Source organism: Corvus moneduloides, chromosome 3 (genome assembly GCF_009650955.1).
Source record: "Corvus moneduloides isolate bCorMon1 chromosome 3, bCorMon1.pri, whole genome shotgun sequence".
NCBI classification, from domain to species: domain Eukaryota; kingdom Metazoa; phylum Chordata; class Aves; order Passeriformes; family Corvidae; genus Corvus; species Corvus moneduloides.
In genome coordinates, this window is record NC_045478.1 from 82959457 (window position 1) to 82977551 (window position 18095).

Consider the following 18095-nt stretch of genomic DNA (forward strand, 5'->3'; position numbering starts at 1 on the left):
CTGACTTGAAGGAAATGCTGAGAGCCAGAGTGACATTGCTAAATCGCCCAAAGGAATTGCTCAGAGCAGGAAGGCATGTTAGCATTGCTTGTCAAAGCTGCTGCTTCTCTGAGTCTCTTAGTGCTCTGTGCGTGTGTGAATGAGAAGAAATGAGAAGCTGTGGGGAGGGAAAAAAAATAAAATAATGAAAGCACTGCACCAGAATTGCAGTGTTTTACTGACAAGAATGTAAGTCGTTGCCTGGGGAATTTATAGCCAAAATGAGTCTAATACCACAGGGCTTGATTGCCATGATTGAGTGCTTTACAAATTACTCACGTGAGCAGCCCCACTGACTGTTGGAAGGATACTTCCATGTGCACATTCTGACTCACAGTGATTAGTGACAACAAACTGCAAGGGGAAAGGCATGACAAGGGAGAAAGTAGTCTAAGGCAACATTATTTACTGCTCCTCTCTCTCCAAAAAGAGTCAGGTGTTTGACTATTTCATTCATGGGCTGCACCTTTGTTTTAAACCAGGTGCTTGCCAGAGTGGAAATCATTTATTTTAAGGTTCCTTCACACAAGGAAGTCTGAAGACAAATCCAGAGCACGTGAAAGTCCTACTTCATCAATATAATTTATTATTATCATTGTGAGGTACAAGACAACTAATAAAACACAGTTGTTTAGTTCACCAAGATAAAATTTTGGAAGAGTCTTGACTGAGGAGGTAAATCCCCACTTCTCCACCTTTCACTATACCTATGTTGGCCAAAAGCGTTTGGTTGCCAGCTGTCTTGTGGTTGAGTGTGACCAGGGATAAACTGGTTAATGTTGGATTTTGCTGAGATTAGTGATATGGTTGATGAGGTGATTTTGTTTTGTATCTACCTGCTAGCCCTGGTTCTTGCTTGAGAAAGCAAGAAAGTTGTCTCTCACAAATGGCATTTCTCTCTCTCCTTCCAAAGCAAATTGAAAGCTCACTGAAAAATTGGTATCCCAAATGTAACCATTCACAACTACAGGCCTGAAGCTGCAAAAACTGTTGTTCTTGCTTCGAAGTTAATTATTTTAAGGCATTTCAGTTTTAAAAATTGTATGTTATGCTGAGAGTTGAACAATGTGAACCTCACATGATTGCAGAGGAAATCTCACTCCTGCCAACCAGATTCTCAATATAATTCCATTTTTTTCTTGGTCCTCCCAGGTCTCAAGCACTGTCAGTGCTCCCCACATCTACATTTCACTGGCAGAGACAAAGCAGTGCTGTTTCCCAAAACTGTATCTCTGTCCCTTTGCCTCTCCTTGGACTTGCCAACTGTGAAAAACTGGAATGCAGCTCAGTCCATCCTCAATGAGCCTGCAGGATTCAGATTGTTATGAACACAATCATAGAATACCAGATTGAAAGGGATTGCAAGGACCATCTAGTCCAACCTTTTTTGGTAAAAGCAAGGTCTAGATGTGAGCTAGTATGCTGTCCAGCTGAACCTTAAAGGTGTCCAAAATTGGAGAATCCACCATTTCTCTGGGGAGATTATTCCAATGGCTGCTATCCTCCCTGTAAAAAAATTTTCTCTTGCATCCAACCAGAATCTTCCCAGGCGTTACTTGTGCCCATCATTTCTTGAGATGGCCATCCCTTGAGACAGCACTACTGGTAGGTACCCACTGAAGTGATCTGGTTTGAGACTAGGACTCAGCTGGCCTACAAGATTCTGCAAACTCTTTGTATCATGGGTTTGACTAAGCAAGAAGTCAGAGGTATTTTGTTTTGCTTTCATGCTTTATTCTTAAGTACATTCATGATTATGAGACACTTGGACATTGTGATGATACCGGAGTACACTCAGCATTGTACTGCTTGAGCACTCTACAGACTCGAATGCAGCCATCCACAGCTTGCACTCCACTGGGGTTCTCCTGTTAGCCTCATTTCACTGACAGGAAACTGAGGGACAAAGATGCAGAACAAGAGTGCCAAAGGTACTTGAGTAAAAGAGTAGCTCTCGTTATGGGTAGCTGGGGAATGCAAAAGGCAAAGTTACAGCCATACATGCTGTGTATGTGGAAACAGGGAGAAACATATCCGAGAGATGGACCCAAGCAGCCAAGCTGCCCAGCTGGTTACTGTGGGTGTGGTGGAAAGATGGGGATTTATCAATCAGTGCTTTCCCTTCTGCACTCAGGCAGGTATATTGTCTCTGGGTACCAGGGGTTTTCTTTTTTGCTGATGTTGTTGCTTGAAACCAACAAAAGACAGTAAGGCTATGGTGTTTTCTTTTCTGGAAGACCATAAAAACGATTCTTTTGATGAAAACCTAGGTGACCACACTCTGTATTTTGATACATCGCTTCAGGTGATGGTGGTACTTTGTGGATTTGGCTGCAGGGGTCTTGCCCAAAACTGCAAAAATCATCAGCAATGAAAGAAGCATCTCAAAACCAGGTGTTCCAGACATTAGATTTATGCCCTCACTATTAAAATATTTCTCTTCCATCTGCTCATATGGAGTCATGTGTATGTAAAACAGGCTTTCTAAATAGTGTACACTTGAACATCCTGATCTAGACCTGAAGTCTTGCTTGTTGTCTTTCTGTAGCAAGAACGACCTGTGCCACCTCGCCATCCTAATGAAGGGAGCATTTGTCTATGAAATGCAAGACAGCATGGAAGGGGGCAGGGCAGAACCTTAGAATAAAAGAACAAGAAATTCAAATTAGGCCAAAGAAGGGAAAAATTTCCAACAGAGAAATTAACAAGCTTGCTTAAGATAACAGGAAGATATGGTAAACCAGTTCTTCAAGGACCGAGATAATTTCAATTTTCTTCACTTAAAATTCCAGCCTACAGTCTCTGATGAACTTCTTGTCAACACAGCATGGGCTTGACAGTGCTGCTCTTGTTTAGGGTTGTCTCCTCTTCTTGCCTCATATAAAAGTCCAAAGTAATTTTTAGTCATCTGTTCAGGACAGGGTTCAAAGCTCTGACATTATTATTTATCTTCTTTCAGTCCACATTGGAATACATTTCCTATTTTCTCTCAGAAACAAAGCTGAAGATCTGCTTCACTCGTTGCCTTTCAGGGAAAGAATCAAAATTATCTTATCACTAAGGTTATATAGGAAAAGTCACACACGGGCATGCAAGCAATGGCCTTGTGGCCCCCTCAGCAGTACTGGATCCACTCTTCATGAAAGATCATGAAAATGATCCAGAGATTTATTAGAGTAGTATGCATGTGAAGGTCTCCAAATTGCACCCTAAAAACAAGACATGGAATTTGCCACAGCAATTAATATGCAGTAACATCTCCAAAATGGTAACGATATTTGAACTTTTGATGATTCTTTTGATGAACTTTTGGTTAGCAGATAGGCTAACAAATAAACTGTGCCCCCTGCATCACAAATCACAATGTTTTACCCAGTATCTGAGGTCAAGACCTTAAAAAGGCTGTGCTCTATGAAAAGGCACAGATGTAGGAGTGATCTGCAATATCTTGTCATTTCACTACCTCTGAACTGCTCAAGGTACAGTCTTACTCTCATGGAAACCACCTTGTCTGGAAATCGTAATTGGAAAGGTGTAGAAACTAACAAGACAAATATTACACAAACATTTCATTGTGGGTTTCTAATGCACATAACACAGTGAGCCTCTAAAACAGTGATCCCAGTATCTTTATCATGTATTAACACATTTCCTGTAACACTCTTGCCCACTCAACCTGCCGTTTTACTGAAATAACTTCAATTAAAAAAAAATCCCTTTAAAACACTGCTCTACAGACTGATACATCTGTCACGATATTAAAAAGGCCTGGATACAAAAGATGGGGTTTCATTTTCACGTGAGTATAAAAGCAAACTAGAATCAACACTGAACACTTGTTTGCTCAATGACTGACCTATGACAAGAGGACCTGGGAACTTCCTATCTTCAGGCAGTGGAAGTACCACCTGCTTAATAAAGGCCACCCTCAGTGAACTGAAAATCTACAGAATTCATTCTGAAAAGGTTCCACAAACAAAAATAGTTTCTCTGCTTAGCCTCTTGTCCTTGTAAGGGGCTTACAAACACATGAACTTTAGAGAAAACAGCTTCATTTACTGATAAGCTGCTGAAATGATGCAGTCTTGAAGAGTGCCATTATTTGATGGTTTTTTTCCTTGAACCTCACCTCTGAGTTTATTCACTTTACTCTTCAAAGTAGTAACTGTATTTATTGCTGAAGATGAAAACACTCTAAAAATGCTGTGGCAGAAATTAAAAAGGACAAATATATGGTATATCACTTTGTGAAAAAAAAAACCAAAACCCCACCCCTTTTTTGAGAGTTACTGATTATTTGTGATTGTTAATTTTTATCGAGTTCAACTCAACAGGAACTGGCTGTCAGTTGTCTACTTTTAACTATTTGGGAACTTCAGAGGGGCACTAAGAAAACAGTTGGATAAAGTCTCTTTCTACGTTTGCTGGTAGACGTGAATGCCAACATGAAACACAGTAATTTCTGACCCTGCACTTCGTACTCTTCGCTGTGAATGTCTCTCATTATTTTGACACTGATAATGGTTAAGTTTGTATTTCCTCAAGGGAACTACAGTAACTGTAGTAAAACGAGGAGCCATCTAGTAAGGTCAGGCCATCCCCCATAAACATACCAAACCACACAGACAGTGCTGGTAGAATGGTGATAAAGTCTGTTGATAAAAATTTTCCAGTCTTTAAACTCCACATCTAACTTTAACTTGTAGACCTATAAATGCAATTCCTAAAATGAACGTGACCATAAACAGGTATTACTGACTTGGTGCAAGAGGTAAGGAAGGTCAGCACAATTCTGTTCTCTAGGGATCCGGATGGATGAAGGAGGGGGTTTACACAGTGCAGCCAGAGACAGCGCAGCAAGTGAGGCTGTGCCCACACTCCAGACCAGGACTGCAGGGCACAGGCACCTGGCACTCAGAGTAACAGCAAAGATGATAGGGGCTGCTTTACCTGCTCAAGTGGCACATGCCAAACAGCATCCCTACATTCTGTGAACTTCGGAGTTCAGCTAGCTCAGACACACCTATACACCACTACTTTGGTGAGACTCATCATGGAAGGTGTCTTTGAAAACTAATTATGCCAAATTTTTCATCCTTGCTGGGAGTGCAGAAGGGTACCTTAGCACTGGCATTTAACCTCCTCTCCCCTACTCAACCAGATTTCTTAAGATGCCACTCTTATCTACTTCACTTATTTCTGAAGCAAACATTTTTTTATTTAAGCAGTATGAAGTGGAAGAAATTTTTAGCAAAGAATACCTTGATAAAAGAAATTGTCCTTAACTAAAACCAGGCATAATCACATAAATGAAAGTGTAGAACACCATAATCTAGTTCTTCTCCAAAGTGTGTTTCTCGCCAGGTTCACAGTAGGTGGGGTGGCAGACATCTTGATTTTTTACCGTAATCAGAAACCATGCCCCAAACCAGTATGTTAACATTATAGTAAAGTAACACTCCTCTTTCTTATTTGCTCTGAACAATTTTAACAGTTATGCCTACAAAATTACAGTAACATCAAAATCACTTGGTCATCTTCGAGAAATTTATAGAATTGGTGCATCCACATATCCATATGCAAGATGTGTATTGCACGTTTATGGTATATAATGCATACTTCCTTCTTTTACAGTTACAAACAACAGCATAAAGCAAAATATACCCTGATAATTGGACAACCATGAAAGTTCAAGCCTCTTCAACAATTAACATCTTTCATAACACTGCTAGAAGCATTAATGAAAATTTAAGTGTGAAAAATGTACATTCTTTATTCTGTTGTTTAGATACAGAATAAAATTTAACTTTTCAGAAAATAAAACTATAGCTATAGCATTGAGAGCTGTCAGTTTTCTTTTGAGGATAAAGTACATGCACCTTTTTCCAGTTACTTTATTGCACATAATGTACAGTCATAAATGGTGTTTATTTACATGTGTTTTGGCAATGTCCATGTTTGCTTTTCCCCTCAGAATACATTATTTTGCACAAACAAAACCTCAAATGTTTCACACAAACTGCCATAGTACAAGTCAAAGCATTTATGTATATATGTCACTTTGTTGTTGCTGTATTTTCAATTAATTCTACAAAGAGTTTCAGATCTCAGCTAATCTTTGCCTTGGGAGGCAAAGTCCTCCAGTTAGTCTTGTTGTCAAAGACGGACACCCAAACTGCAGGCACCAAGAAATTAGGACTGTAACCTGCTGTGGCTAAGCCCCAGCCCCTATGCACCACCTGCAATTAGTGCGCAGGCACAGAGAAGGAAGAGCACTATACTTTCATCAACCAGTTTGATTCAACATTGATTACCACGTGCTAACGTTATGGGTCGTGTTATTTGGACAGTATTCCAGTGTTTTAGAAAAATATATCAAGCATATTAAAACAAAACAGAAATTCCAGGAAAAACCATGTACTTCCAGCCCTAGGAATGTGTTACTCAGATTTCGTTCTGTACAATGCGCTATTTCTGATAACTGGTATTTTTATCCAGACACAAAGAACTCAGTTTCATATACTCCTAAGTATGTTTCCGCCAAGTTAATTTCTAAATGGATGGTAACACACTTCAATGCTTCCCTGCTTTTTCAGGGCAGAAAACCTTTTAGTGGTCCCCCTCACAGAGTACAATCTGGCAATAAACCTTTCGTTACATGTAGATTTTTGACACACATTTAAAACGTATGTTCAAATAAAAGATCAGTATTGTCAGTACACTGAACATATGCTCATTAAAAATATCTGAAGTGTGTTCTTGAAGGCACTTTATAAAATGCACAAAAATACTCTAACTGAAACCAAATTTGGTGTACTTCGGTACAACAGTTCACTTTTAAGATGTGAAGAGCACTGCTCAGAGTTTACTTTGAAAGGCCTGATGATATTTTTATTTATATGCTGACCTAATTAAAAAAACCCCAAAACCTAAGATAAATCCCACTTTATTGGATCAAAGAGCAATTATCTAATTGTCTTGAATGTATGATCTTTCAAATGTTAAGACAATTTAACCTCAGAATATAAGAAAGAAAAAGAAGCTAACTTCAGTGATTTAGCAATATTGAAGTCATCCTCAAATTCAGTTCTAAAAACAGTTCATATCTTTCCTGTAAGCAGGCAAAGTAAAAAATAGTTAAATTTTCAGACAGGCACTCAGGTAAGTTGAGAAATGCCTTTGGTGGACAACAATAATAGTGTATTATTTTGATTTTAGAGTTTCCCTATTTTTTTCTGTCCTTCAGCTTTAAAGTACTACATAATTTACAGCAACTTTCACTATGGCATATACTGAAGAATGAGATGAAAATGCACTGTGGACAAAGTATGACAGTAGTTAATATCTATTGATAAAAATAAAAAATAATAAAAATATTACAGAAAAGCAGTAGTTCTCAGAATAGAAGTATTCTTCAATATAAAACATTAAAGTTTTGTTCCATCTGAATAGTTTCACTTATACTGGATAGAGTACTTCACCAAACTAAATGTGTGCCTCTGATAAAATTCTTTAAGATTATAAATTATTTGCTCTGTAATGACACTTGTTCCATTATCCAGTCAAAAGGTGCCTGATATTATCTGTTGTAATTACCTAATATTCTTATCATCTGCCTGTGGCTGAGTTTTAGGATAGCAACATGATCTGTTAAATTTAAAAAAAAAATTCTGCACAAGTGAAACTATTCAAAAGGTATTGGTATTTCAGCTCTACCTAAAATTTTTCTAAAACAAAGAACTACATGCCATTAGAAAACCAACAAACATCATGAAAGCTAGACTATTTTTCTCCATAAAATACAGATGCATAAAATTTTAATTACTAGCAATACTGTGAGAACTCTATTTATACAGTTTTATATAGCATGTATTTCAAGATAAATAGTTTGAAACGTCATAAATTAAAGGAGGAATTTGAACAGATTCAGACTCCTCATCTGGAATTTTACTATCTATAGGAAAAAAATGGGACTTCCAGGGAGAAATCCATCAACATCTGAAAAGTTATCTACATCGAGGATGTCCCTTGATATTAGTGGTAATTACTGCCCACTCAAGGTTACAAATCCAGGAGAACTACCTGGGAAATATGAAGGAGGCTCAGATAGTGTAGTTCTAAGAAAGGGGAAGCATTTCTGTAAAAATATTTGCATAGATGTACATTCAAAACAGCATTTTCACAATTTCAATTCCCTGCATTCATGTTGCTCCAGTCATCCACAGGGATAAAGATCACATAAAGGCAGCTCTGGAATTTGAAATGGATATTGCTTGGTAATTTAGTGAAAGGTGTATTTTTGTACTTTCTGCAGTCATTAGGAAAAAAAAACAGTTTGACCTTTGGCTTACAGAAGTTGTACTCCCCTGAGCTAGGCAATACTGACAGACTACAGCAGAAATACCATAAAAAAAAGTTACTTGAAATAGCATGGCATAAATAAGGCACTTTTGCCAAAGGAAACCCCCAGGTTTTGTATTTCAATGTACAGCAGTTTTATCCAGAAATATTTTCTGCTTAGAAATGTCACATGATGCAACAGTGAATCAGGTGCCAAAACCAACAAATCACAAATTACTGTGAGATTAATTGCAACATCTGAATGGTTCAACAAAGAATCAAACTGGTTTCTGTACACCGTCACGATTTACCAATACACTGGCATCTTTTGCTCTTTTGCTGTGAGCCAACAGTAATTATTTTAGAGAAAGAAAAAGAAAGTGTGGAATTAGTAATGCAGATGCTGAAAGGCAAGTGGCGAGACACTACAAGAAGAATGCCTCAAAAAATGCTACTTTGTTCCCATTTCTACTGGCACCTATTCCCCAAGGTAAAAGGCCAGAATGACCAAAGCCAACTTAATAGTAGTGTGCAGAATGTCAGCTGACAAACAACACAAAAACAAGTCACGTTGTGTTATCTGTGGTCACGTTCTTCAGGGTTAGTCCAGTAACTCAAGACTTTACATTCTTCCGTCTTTATTTGTTTATTTTAATTAAACATGTAATGGTTAATAAACAGACATAGTCCAGAGTTAGTAGGTTGGTATTATAACATTTATTAAAATAATGCTATGGGTTAATAGAAACAGCAAAGAACCAAAGAATTAAAATGCAAGCTATGTAAAAACCCAACTAAAACCCAAATATGTCTAATGTATTCATCCAGTAGCTAACTAAAAGCCCAAGAAAGACAACACTCCCAATATAATAAAGTACTGCAAAACAATTGGCAATTTTTCAGTTATCAAAATTGTGGGTTTTGCATTTTGTATCCTTTTTTCTCAATCAGGAAAAAAATTCTTTTGAATGTTATATAACATACATATAAAACAAGATAGAAAAATACATTATAAACTTGTAACAATGGCTGTAAATACATTATCTTACATGTTTCTCATAGGCAATAGGTTGGTTATGGTACATACATAGCATGAAACTACTAAGATAATAAAGAATAGACAAATATATGTCATCTGTATGGTTACATACAAGCGACACTCCCATCTACCCACTCTAAAAAAATTACATAATACTGTCAGAAAGAAGTCTTAAAACTACTTATTTTAATAAAGAAAAAGTCATTAAAGAATGATAATACTGAGAACCAAGGCATTCAGAGATTTCAAAAGTCATGCTTTTAAGTTGATCCAAAATTTTGTCAACTAAGTTTTCAGAAGTTTGTTCAGAGCAAACATTACTTTCACATGTCACACATCTATTCCATACACTTCCCCTCCCCCCAAGTAAAAGACCTTTGATAAATGTCTAAAATGTCCAGGTTTTATCATAGTTGAGATGAAACTGGATCAAATACTGGTATTGTTTTAGCAAATCTCTCTTCAAATGTTCGAGTGTCGCAAGTTTATTCAACCAACCAACCAAAATAAAATCAAAATGGCACAGCATATACTGTAAATAAAATCAACACAACTGTATGTGTAACAGGAAGACAAAGCCGGTGGCACAATAAACAAAAATCTAGCTGAATACGAAAGGATGAATGTCTATTGCATAGTAAATAAACTGATAATTATTTCCAGGTGAGACAAGATGTTAGATGAGGTCACCATGCAGGTGCTTAAAAACGTAAGCCCTCTTAGCTTACTATTGACCTTTCACTTGGAAGCTGTGAAGATTTGCAGGAGGAGAATAAGTTGACAAGAGGGGAATAAAATTATCACCTGATATTTGCCAAGTTTAGTACTGAGCCCCACAAAATTAATACTTAACGTTTTCAGAACTAAATACTGTGCGTTCAACAGCTTCAGCTCTTGCAATTGCCCAGCTAGTCGAACCTCATGTGGAAACAAGGGTTAAAAATAAAGTATAGCTGGACTTCAAATGGCTGAAGTCCCTCTCCTGCTTATCTTTTGAAGAAAAGTCAGTGGGCCAGATCTAACAATAGTCAAAGACGAGCTGAAAACTACGCAACTTCCATGCTGTTTGCCACTGCAGGAGCTGCTTGTGAAAACTGGGGACGTGAAAACTCGCTAAGCACTTTCAGTTTCATTATCCGAAGAACATCTGTTTTCTGGGTGGTGCCAAAGCCTACTATAGTTGATGTATATTTATTTCAACCAAAATCAAGAAAACTCCTCTCCATCCCTGAACAAAAATGACATAACTTCCAGCTCTACAAACATTTGTCAGCTAATAATCTCCTTTAGCATGAGACAGTCTGTATCACAGAACCCTTTGGTTTATGTTGCACAAGTACGGCATTTGCTATGATTTAAAAAGTAGAGTGGTTGAAATAATAATGGGCTGGTTTGATGAAAACTTAGCAAATACTTCACTTAATGAGATTTTGGCAAAGTCACATCACACTAGTATGGCAAAAATCAGGTAATTAATATGGTCAACTCATCATTTGTCTTCCCTCACAGCTTCTTTCACATACTGGGCGACTGAGTGGCATGCAGTAACTTGTCTGAGGGAGAAGCTGATTATACAAGACATTTGACTAAATGACCATGAAGAAAATAAGGCACTTCCTTTTCTTTAGACTTATTCCAATACTTAAAAAATAAAAAAGAAAGACTAAAAGGCTCTTTTGGTCTTTTGTTTCTTGACAACCACCAGAAAAAATCATTTAATGAAATAAAGGGTTTCTTTGTTCTTTTTTTCTTTTTTTATAACACTTGAAAGTATAAAATGCTACATTTCCAAAAATATATTTTTTTTCTGCACCAGCACCCTTGTATAGTAAAAGTATCTACTTTTTTGTTCATTTTGTTTCAATGCACTACACTTTATCTACAATTTCATTACATGTATACAGCAAATAGGCAAGCATGGCTTTTACATCCTTAATGAAATTTTTTCTATACAGGGAGGTTTAAAAAAAATATTTGAACAGTTTGCCCAGTAATGTGACACATAATGCATGTACCTTGTTCTCATGTAATCTTCCAAGGAGATTAAAATATGGTTAAAACAATTTAAACTCGTATTTTGCTTTAATAGTGTTGCTGTTTTGTTCTCTGCATTAATGTAGTTCTGAAAAGTCATCATAATCTGCATTTCATGGCACACTTTCCTTTAAAACGTCCAATTTGGCAGGCAATAGAAAAAAGGCTGCAACATCTGCCCTTTGAGGGCACTGGTAGTGACTAAAGAGCATATCAAATTTTGAATACTTTTTGGAATCCCTTCCCCAATGACATCCCTGACCAAAGGTTCATGCATGATGCATCATCACACAGTACATTCAGAGAGAGCTTTGACTTTTTTTTTTTTTTTTTCTGAGAAGAAAAATATTCCTAGAAGTCTCTCACAGTAACTGCCTCTGTCATCGGGTAGTTAAGGGACATCTGTCTCCATCTCGTGCGAGGCCTCCTTACCGTTCGCTTGGGGCAGGACACTAGAGGATGATCAGTGCGGAGGGATGAGTTGGACCTTATTGCTTTACTACTATTCAGTGCAGGTTCTAGAACCACTTTCACCCAAACAGGAGAACAACAAAAAGCGGAGTTGGAGGACAACAATTTCTTTGTCTGTTTTGTTAGATGGTAAGACGAACGGACAAGTGCCCCAGCTCGCTGCACTGAAGACAGGCAAGCAAAGGCGTTTACCAGTTAACTGATCAGCAGGCAGGCATGGTCAGGTCATCATTGGGTGAAGAGTTCAGAGGTCAGAAGGTCATAGGTTAGTTGCCGGTGGCGGCTGGGTGGTTAGAAACAAAAAAAAAAACAAAACAAAAAAAAGAAAGAAAAGATAGAGAAGAGATTAGTTCCAGCTAGTGACGGCTTAATGACAACATGAAAACTAATCACAACTAATAAAAAAAACAAGCATGTTTAATTCTGACATACTGATCGACACCACCATCTACAGAATGCAATAAAATCATGACAGCCCTCCATCATGATTTGGACATGTGAAGGAGAAGCCCACTCCCACAAAACCGGTTAACAGGAGAAATAGAGATAAAATATGACTAACGACTAATGGTTAGTAGCAGTCGATGAAGGAAATTGGAAAACAAAAAACGATGAACAGTTTTTGAACTGGGTAGAAGATTTCTGGAACAACAGTCAGTGCACAGCATCAGTATCTGACTGCTATTAAGCATTAGTACCTCCCCAGGTGCAAGCATTAAAGCAACTATTAATGATGGATGTGATTATTAATAACTGGTTGTTAAAAGAATGGAGTCATCTAAGGAATTCTGGATTTAGAGAAACAATTTGGTTCAACAAACTATGGGCCAAACAAAGGGTTTTTGTTCAATAAATTTTTTATTGCCTTTCATTTATTCTATTTACAAACAACACGGAATTTCTTGGCCTCATGATACAAAGCAATACTAAACTGTAGTCTAGCAACGTAGGCATCATCGTGGAAACCAGGAAAACGCTCAGCCTGCTACTATAGCCAGCATTTTCCCGTTCGAAATACTATTTTACACATATAGGACACTTATAAAATGCACTTGCATGTAAACACTGTAGAAGTCCTGCCATTTTAAAGTCTATACTTAAAAAGCTCTAAGTACATGAAAAAATAGAGAAAATATCTAATTGATACTAATAAGGCATTTTAAAACTACAAACAGCTCTCTTTATTCATTTTCAAAGCTAATACTCTGCAAATACAATAAAATCTGACATTTCATATACATTCCTGCTTTATATTTTTATATTTTAAAAGAAGCCACCTGTAAATACTATTTTCTTTTGCAAAAAAAAGGAAAAAAGAAAAAACCAACAAAACAAAACAAAAAAATAAAACCCAAAACCACAAACAAATTACAGTAAAACATAAAAAAGTTCTCAAGTGGAAAGTTATCATTCCCAATGTTCTTGAGCTATTCCTTCTTTATTCATTCTCTCGCATTCTCCTTCACCAAACTTGGTCCACTTAACAGTAGTATGATTTTTTTTATTTTTTTTTTTAAGACTCATTCAACAGCTTAATTAGAGCTAATATATTCTGAGGTTGATAAAAGTTTCTGTACTGTTGCCATTTTGACTAAGGCAGAGGAGATGAAAGTGAGAAAGGTATTCAGTGCAAAGTCAGATTTGTGCCATTACATAAAATGAAGTCCAGTAGGTGTAATATTCACAGATACCATCGATTTAACAATGTTTCTTGTGGATTCATTTACTTTCACATAATAAAAGTGGCCTATCATTTAGGATACAGTTTATAACACTACAAAAAATTACTACTGTAACATAAATGAGACCAAACACTCCCTGAATTTTTTTTCAGAATCATGCTAAGTGGGATTTGTTTAAATTAAAACAGCTGTTTCAAAAAGAAGAAAAAATAAAAATAAATATTTTATGTGGCACAATCTTACCACTTTACAGGTATACTAGAAACAGACCCTTAAAGCATTTTGATACTCATTACAATTTTGATTAAAAGGTATTAAAATTTATATATAAATTATGTGAAAATTGGTTTGGATAAAAAATTTGAGAAAATTCTCAGCATTAATATTTCTTGTGGAGTTTAAAATCAAAGCAAGCTACCTTTAAAAATACCAGTACACCTGTGATACATCCTCTGCCAAGTCTCTGGCCTTCTACAGTACACACAGGTTTGTCAACTGTGCAACACCATTTACAGTTTATTACAATTAAATCAGTCAGTCTCTCTGTTATATGAATCAAATTTGATTTTGTATTATTTATAAACTGGGGGTTTATTCTGAGTTAAAACGAGCTATATTTTCAAACCCTTCACCAATTCTACATGCTTAGTTGTAAAACATTTACATATTTGGGGATTCTTGCTTTAAATGCAGTGCTTATCTCTGGAAAAAAAACCCAAACCCCAACAAAAAACCAAAACTATGCAAAGAATAAGAACTACTTAAAAAGTGAATGCAGTAGTACTACAAAGTCATCTGAGAGTCAATTTAGAATTAAAAAAAAAAAACCAAAAAACAACTTTAGACCCAATGAATGCAAAGATAGATTTAGTGACATTTAACTACGTAAAAAAAAAGTATTTCGGTTTGCTGACATTGCTTTTCATGGCCATAGCTATAGAAGTATCTTGGTGATAGAACGACCATATAGGTGAATATAGCAACTACTGATAGGATTTTAATTCTACAATGTAATTTTAGTATATTAAAAGAAATTTTTATTGCTTAACAAAGTTATCTCCAAAACCTTTTGTGGAACTTTTAGATCTGTGCAGTGATAACCTAGGATTTAAAATTCAAAATACAATGATGTTCAGTTGTAAAATTAACTTTGTGTAAGTCTCTTCATACACATTTGGATTATTTAGATAAGACTTCAAAATAATGTTCTCCTGAAATATCAGCATGGTTTTCCTAAGACAGAGGTATGCATGACTTATTCCACAGGAAAAAGACGTGTATTTATTTCTCTATTTAAGACAGTGGGTTTCCAGTATCGCTAGAGATGAATGAATGCTGTTCTATGAGAAAATTGCTGCATTTTAAAAGAAGGTTAAATTATACCAATAATTAATTTAAATTACTTTTAAGTGACCCAGATGAAACATCTAGGCCCTTCAAAAAATACTTAAAATCTATGTTGAGCAAACATTACAATGATAAACTACAAATTGGTATTTTCTCCATGAAAACATCTCTATCCCCACTTTATCAGTGTATTTACTAGCTCTCTCAGGTAAATATCTAATTACACAAAAAGGTAGCCACATCTGTCACATGAAACTACCACTGCAGATCATGAAAGACCATTAGCAAAAAACTGATTTTTGCAACATCAGGTCAAACTTTCAAAGACAACCAAATCCTTACAACCTATTAGTCTTGACTGAGATAGAAAAAAAAAAAAATAGCAAAGATTAGAACCTATTTCCTCTTCTTTTTTTTTTTTGTAAACATGGGCTATGACCTTCAACTGATTATGTCCTGTAGCCCCATTGAAGTGTTCTTAAGAAATGAGAACAAGCCAATGGGCTGCAAATAGTGTGCAGTGATATAAAACAATCTCATAGAAAACTAAAGTAGTGTCTTCTATCAGCTTCACACTTTCTGTAAAGCCTAAAATCATATGAAAGATAAAAGCGTAACATAAATATAGCAAATATCCAGGAGGGCCCTTTTTACTGTATTGACCAGAATTTGTATTCTCTCTTGTAGCTAATTTATGGAAGGAAGGTTGTGAGAAGTGAAGTGTAGTCAATGTTAAGAGATGTCAGATCTGTCACTGGAATTTGGCTTTCGAATATTACAGTATCATGGAAACCTGCACAACATTGATCTGGATGAGAGTAGAATAATAATACTTGGCGCATAATGCTTTGCATCCTCAAAGCCCTGTACAAAACAAGAACCCCCACAACACCCCTGTGAGGTAGGGAAGTATTATTATCCTTATTTGACCAATGGGAAACCATACACAGAGAGATTAAATGACTTGCTGAAACCCACAGTGAGTCAGCAGCAGGGATGGGGTAAGAACTCATCCCCCACACTGCCTCCTAGCCAATGTCAATAAACCGAAAATATCAGTTTTCTCAATAAGCTTAAACACTTCATTCAGGGGTCCAAAGGCATGACACTTGATAAACAGGAGAAAAATGAAGATTTACTTTCCATTCAAGGGTTAAAGAGAGATGCCCAAATATTGGATGTCATCTCACCAACAGGTCTTCAAAAGTTGTTTCTCCTTCAGGTTACATATTTTAGCAGCAAAAGGCAAATACCAAGAAATAGATTTTGGAAAAAAAAAAAAAAACAACCAACAAAACAAAACCAAAAAACAAACCAACCTCCCTTCCCCTAACCCATACTAATTCAAACTCAAACAACTTTTGAAGTTATCTTCACAGCCCTTACCTTTCTGAATTCAGTTAGGTATCTGAGAACATGCATCCTCCTCATAATATACAGTACAGTGGCTCAAAAGTTTATTGGAAAAAAAGGAATCTAAATCTTCAGATTTCTCCAAACACAGACAGGAGGCATTTATTCCTTTACTTCTTTCTCATTAAGCAACCATCCATTCATTTTATTTTGCAACACCAATCTGATATTTCCACACCAATTAAAAGAACGAACTTGGGGGGGGGGGGGAGGGAGGGGGAGGGTGGAAGTGGGGAACATGACCAAATTAATTATTGCAGCACTGATTTCATAGCGTTTCCTGATGCAGATAGATGTTTCATTCTTAAAACTGAATCAGTTATAGAATTTCTGTTAAATATATCAAAGTATATGTCTTTAAATTGAGCCGGGAAAGCTAAGTTTAGAAATTTTTTTTTAAACCACAAGCATTCCCAAAGCTTTAAAATATTAACTGTCCAGGTTTTTGAGAAAAATCACGAATGGGTCAAGATAGGGTATTTGGTTAACCAGCTGTGGTGTTGCAAATCTCATGTACACTCAAAGCACTTCTTACAAACAAGAACTGCAGAACTAAACTAACCTCGGTCTGCGGTCACAATCCTTTGGTAAGGATGGACACGCATATCGTGCCTTCGAACTTTAGTAGCCACCGCACCTAGTTAAATTGCAATTACCAAGACAAAGTTAGAAAACATTCACAGAAAACATTAACAGCAGGTTTATCAAAATGGATTTAAATGATCATTAACTACAAAAGTTCATTTTAAGAAAAGCAACAAGTTAAGGCACAGTAGTTTCAAATCTTAATCTTAAAAAGGAGTTTATCTGTGCAGATTAATATTGCATTTATTTTAAACATCCTGGCCTTAACCTGTTTAATCCATTCATTTACAATCCCAAAATTACAGTATTTCATGAAATCTATTAGACCCAAGCACATTTAAGCTTTACTAGTCACATATTCACTGAAGTGCCTTTCTTGCAGCAGGACTATTTTAAATAATGCCATCTTTAATACTGACAATTATTTGCTAACCTTAAGATCACTTCCAGTTCTACCACAAAAAAAAGTTTTAAAGCAATTCTTCAAGCCTACAGATTGTGATTTTAAACTTTAAGTCAATAAGTATGAACTGCAATGAATTAGGTGATTAGTAAAGCAAACACTATATAGAACACTTAGCAGTCAGTATACTACTATACACTCATAAATTACAGCTACTCTGTAATAATAGGACCTAATCCAAATTAATAGCACTATTTTATTTTAAATCTATGTGCAAAAAAGTGCAAGTAAGTCACTGACTGCTAGGCCAAGCTTTTTTCAAGGCTGCTGAAACTAAGCATTTGTTAAAATTCAGATCTGATGAAGGATCAGTTAAGACCGTTCTTGAATTCTTAGCCTTTCGTTGGGAAAGCCATACCTGAAGATAAAAGGAAGGGAATTGAAAGTTAGTCACCAACTAAAAGTTGATCTCAACACCAACATCCCGAAAAATATTGATAGGGATGCATTTCTCTGCCATTTTTAACAGAATTATTTTAAAACATCTTAAAAGTCCACCACAAAAATGGACAAAATACTATAAATGAGAATGAGCATATAACAAAATAAACTCAATGAACCCCAAATTTAATACAATTAACTCTATACAATTGCTCAGAGAATAGAGCAGATGTATTAAGAGTTATTGATTCTAGGCAGCTTAAGTGGGAGTGTGGGGGTTTTTTTCCCTGCCCCCTTTTCC

General features: G+C 36.2%; 1 protein-coding gene across 13 annotated transcripts in view; it reads right to left on the bottom strand.

Moving 5' to 3' along the window:
- Nucleotides 1–1751: 1751 nt before the first annotated feature.
- The window catches only part of QKI (QKI, KH domain containing RNA binding), a 157702-nt gene continuing 141358 nt past the window's right edge, over nucleotides 1752–18095 (bottom strand). For 6 of the 13 annotated variants that reach the window (XM_032102461.1, XM_032102466.1, XM_032102462.1 and 3 more), the window contains 2 exons: nucleotides 16928–17002; nucleotides 7645–12206 (listed from right to left, as the gene is read on the bottom strand). In XM_032102461.1, coding sequence (XP_031958352.1) covers nucleotides 12190–12206; nucleotides 16928–17002 — 92 coding nt within the window. In that variant the 3' untranslated portion in view covers nucleotides 7645–12189. Of the gene's footprint in view, nucleotides 3065–7644; nucleotides 12207–12768; nucleotides 17772–18095 lie in introns of those variants that run through there. The other 7 variants (XM_032102473.1, XM_032102470.1, XM_032102467.1 and 4 more) reach the window with 3 other exon arrangements.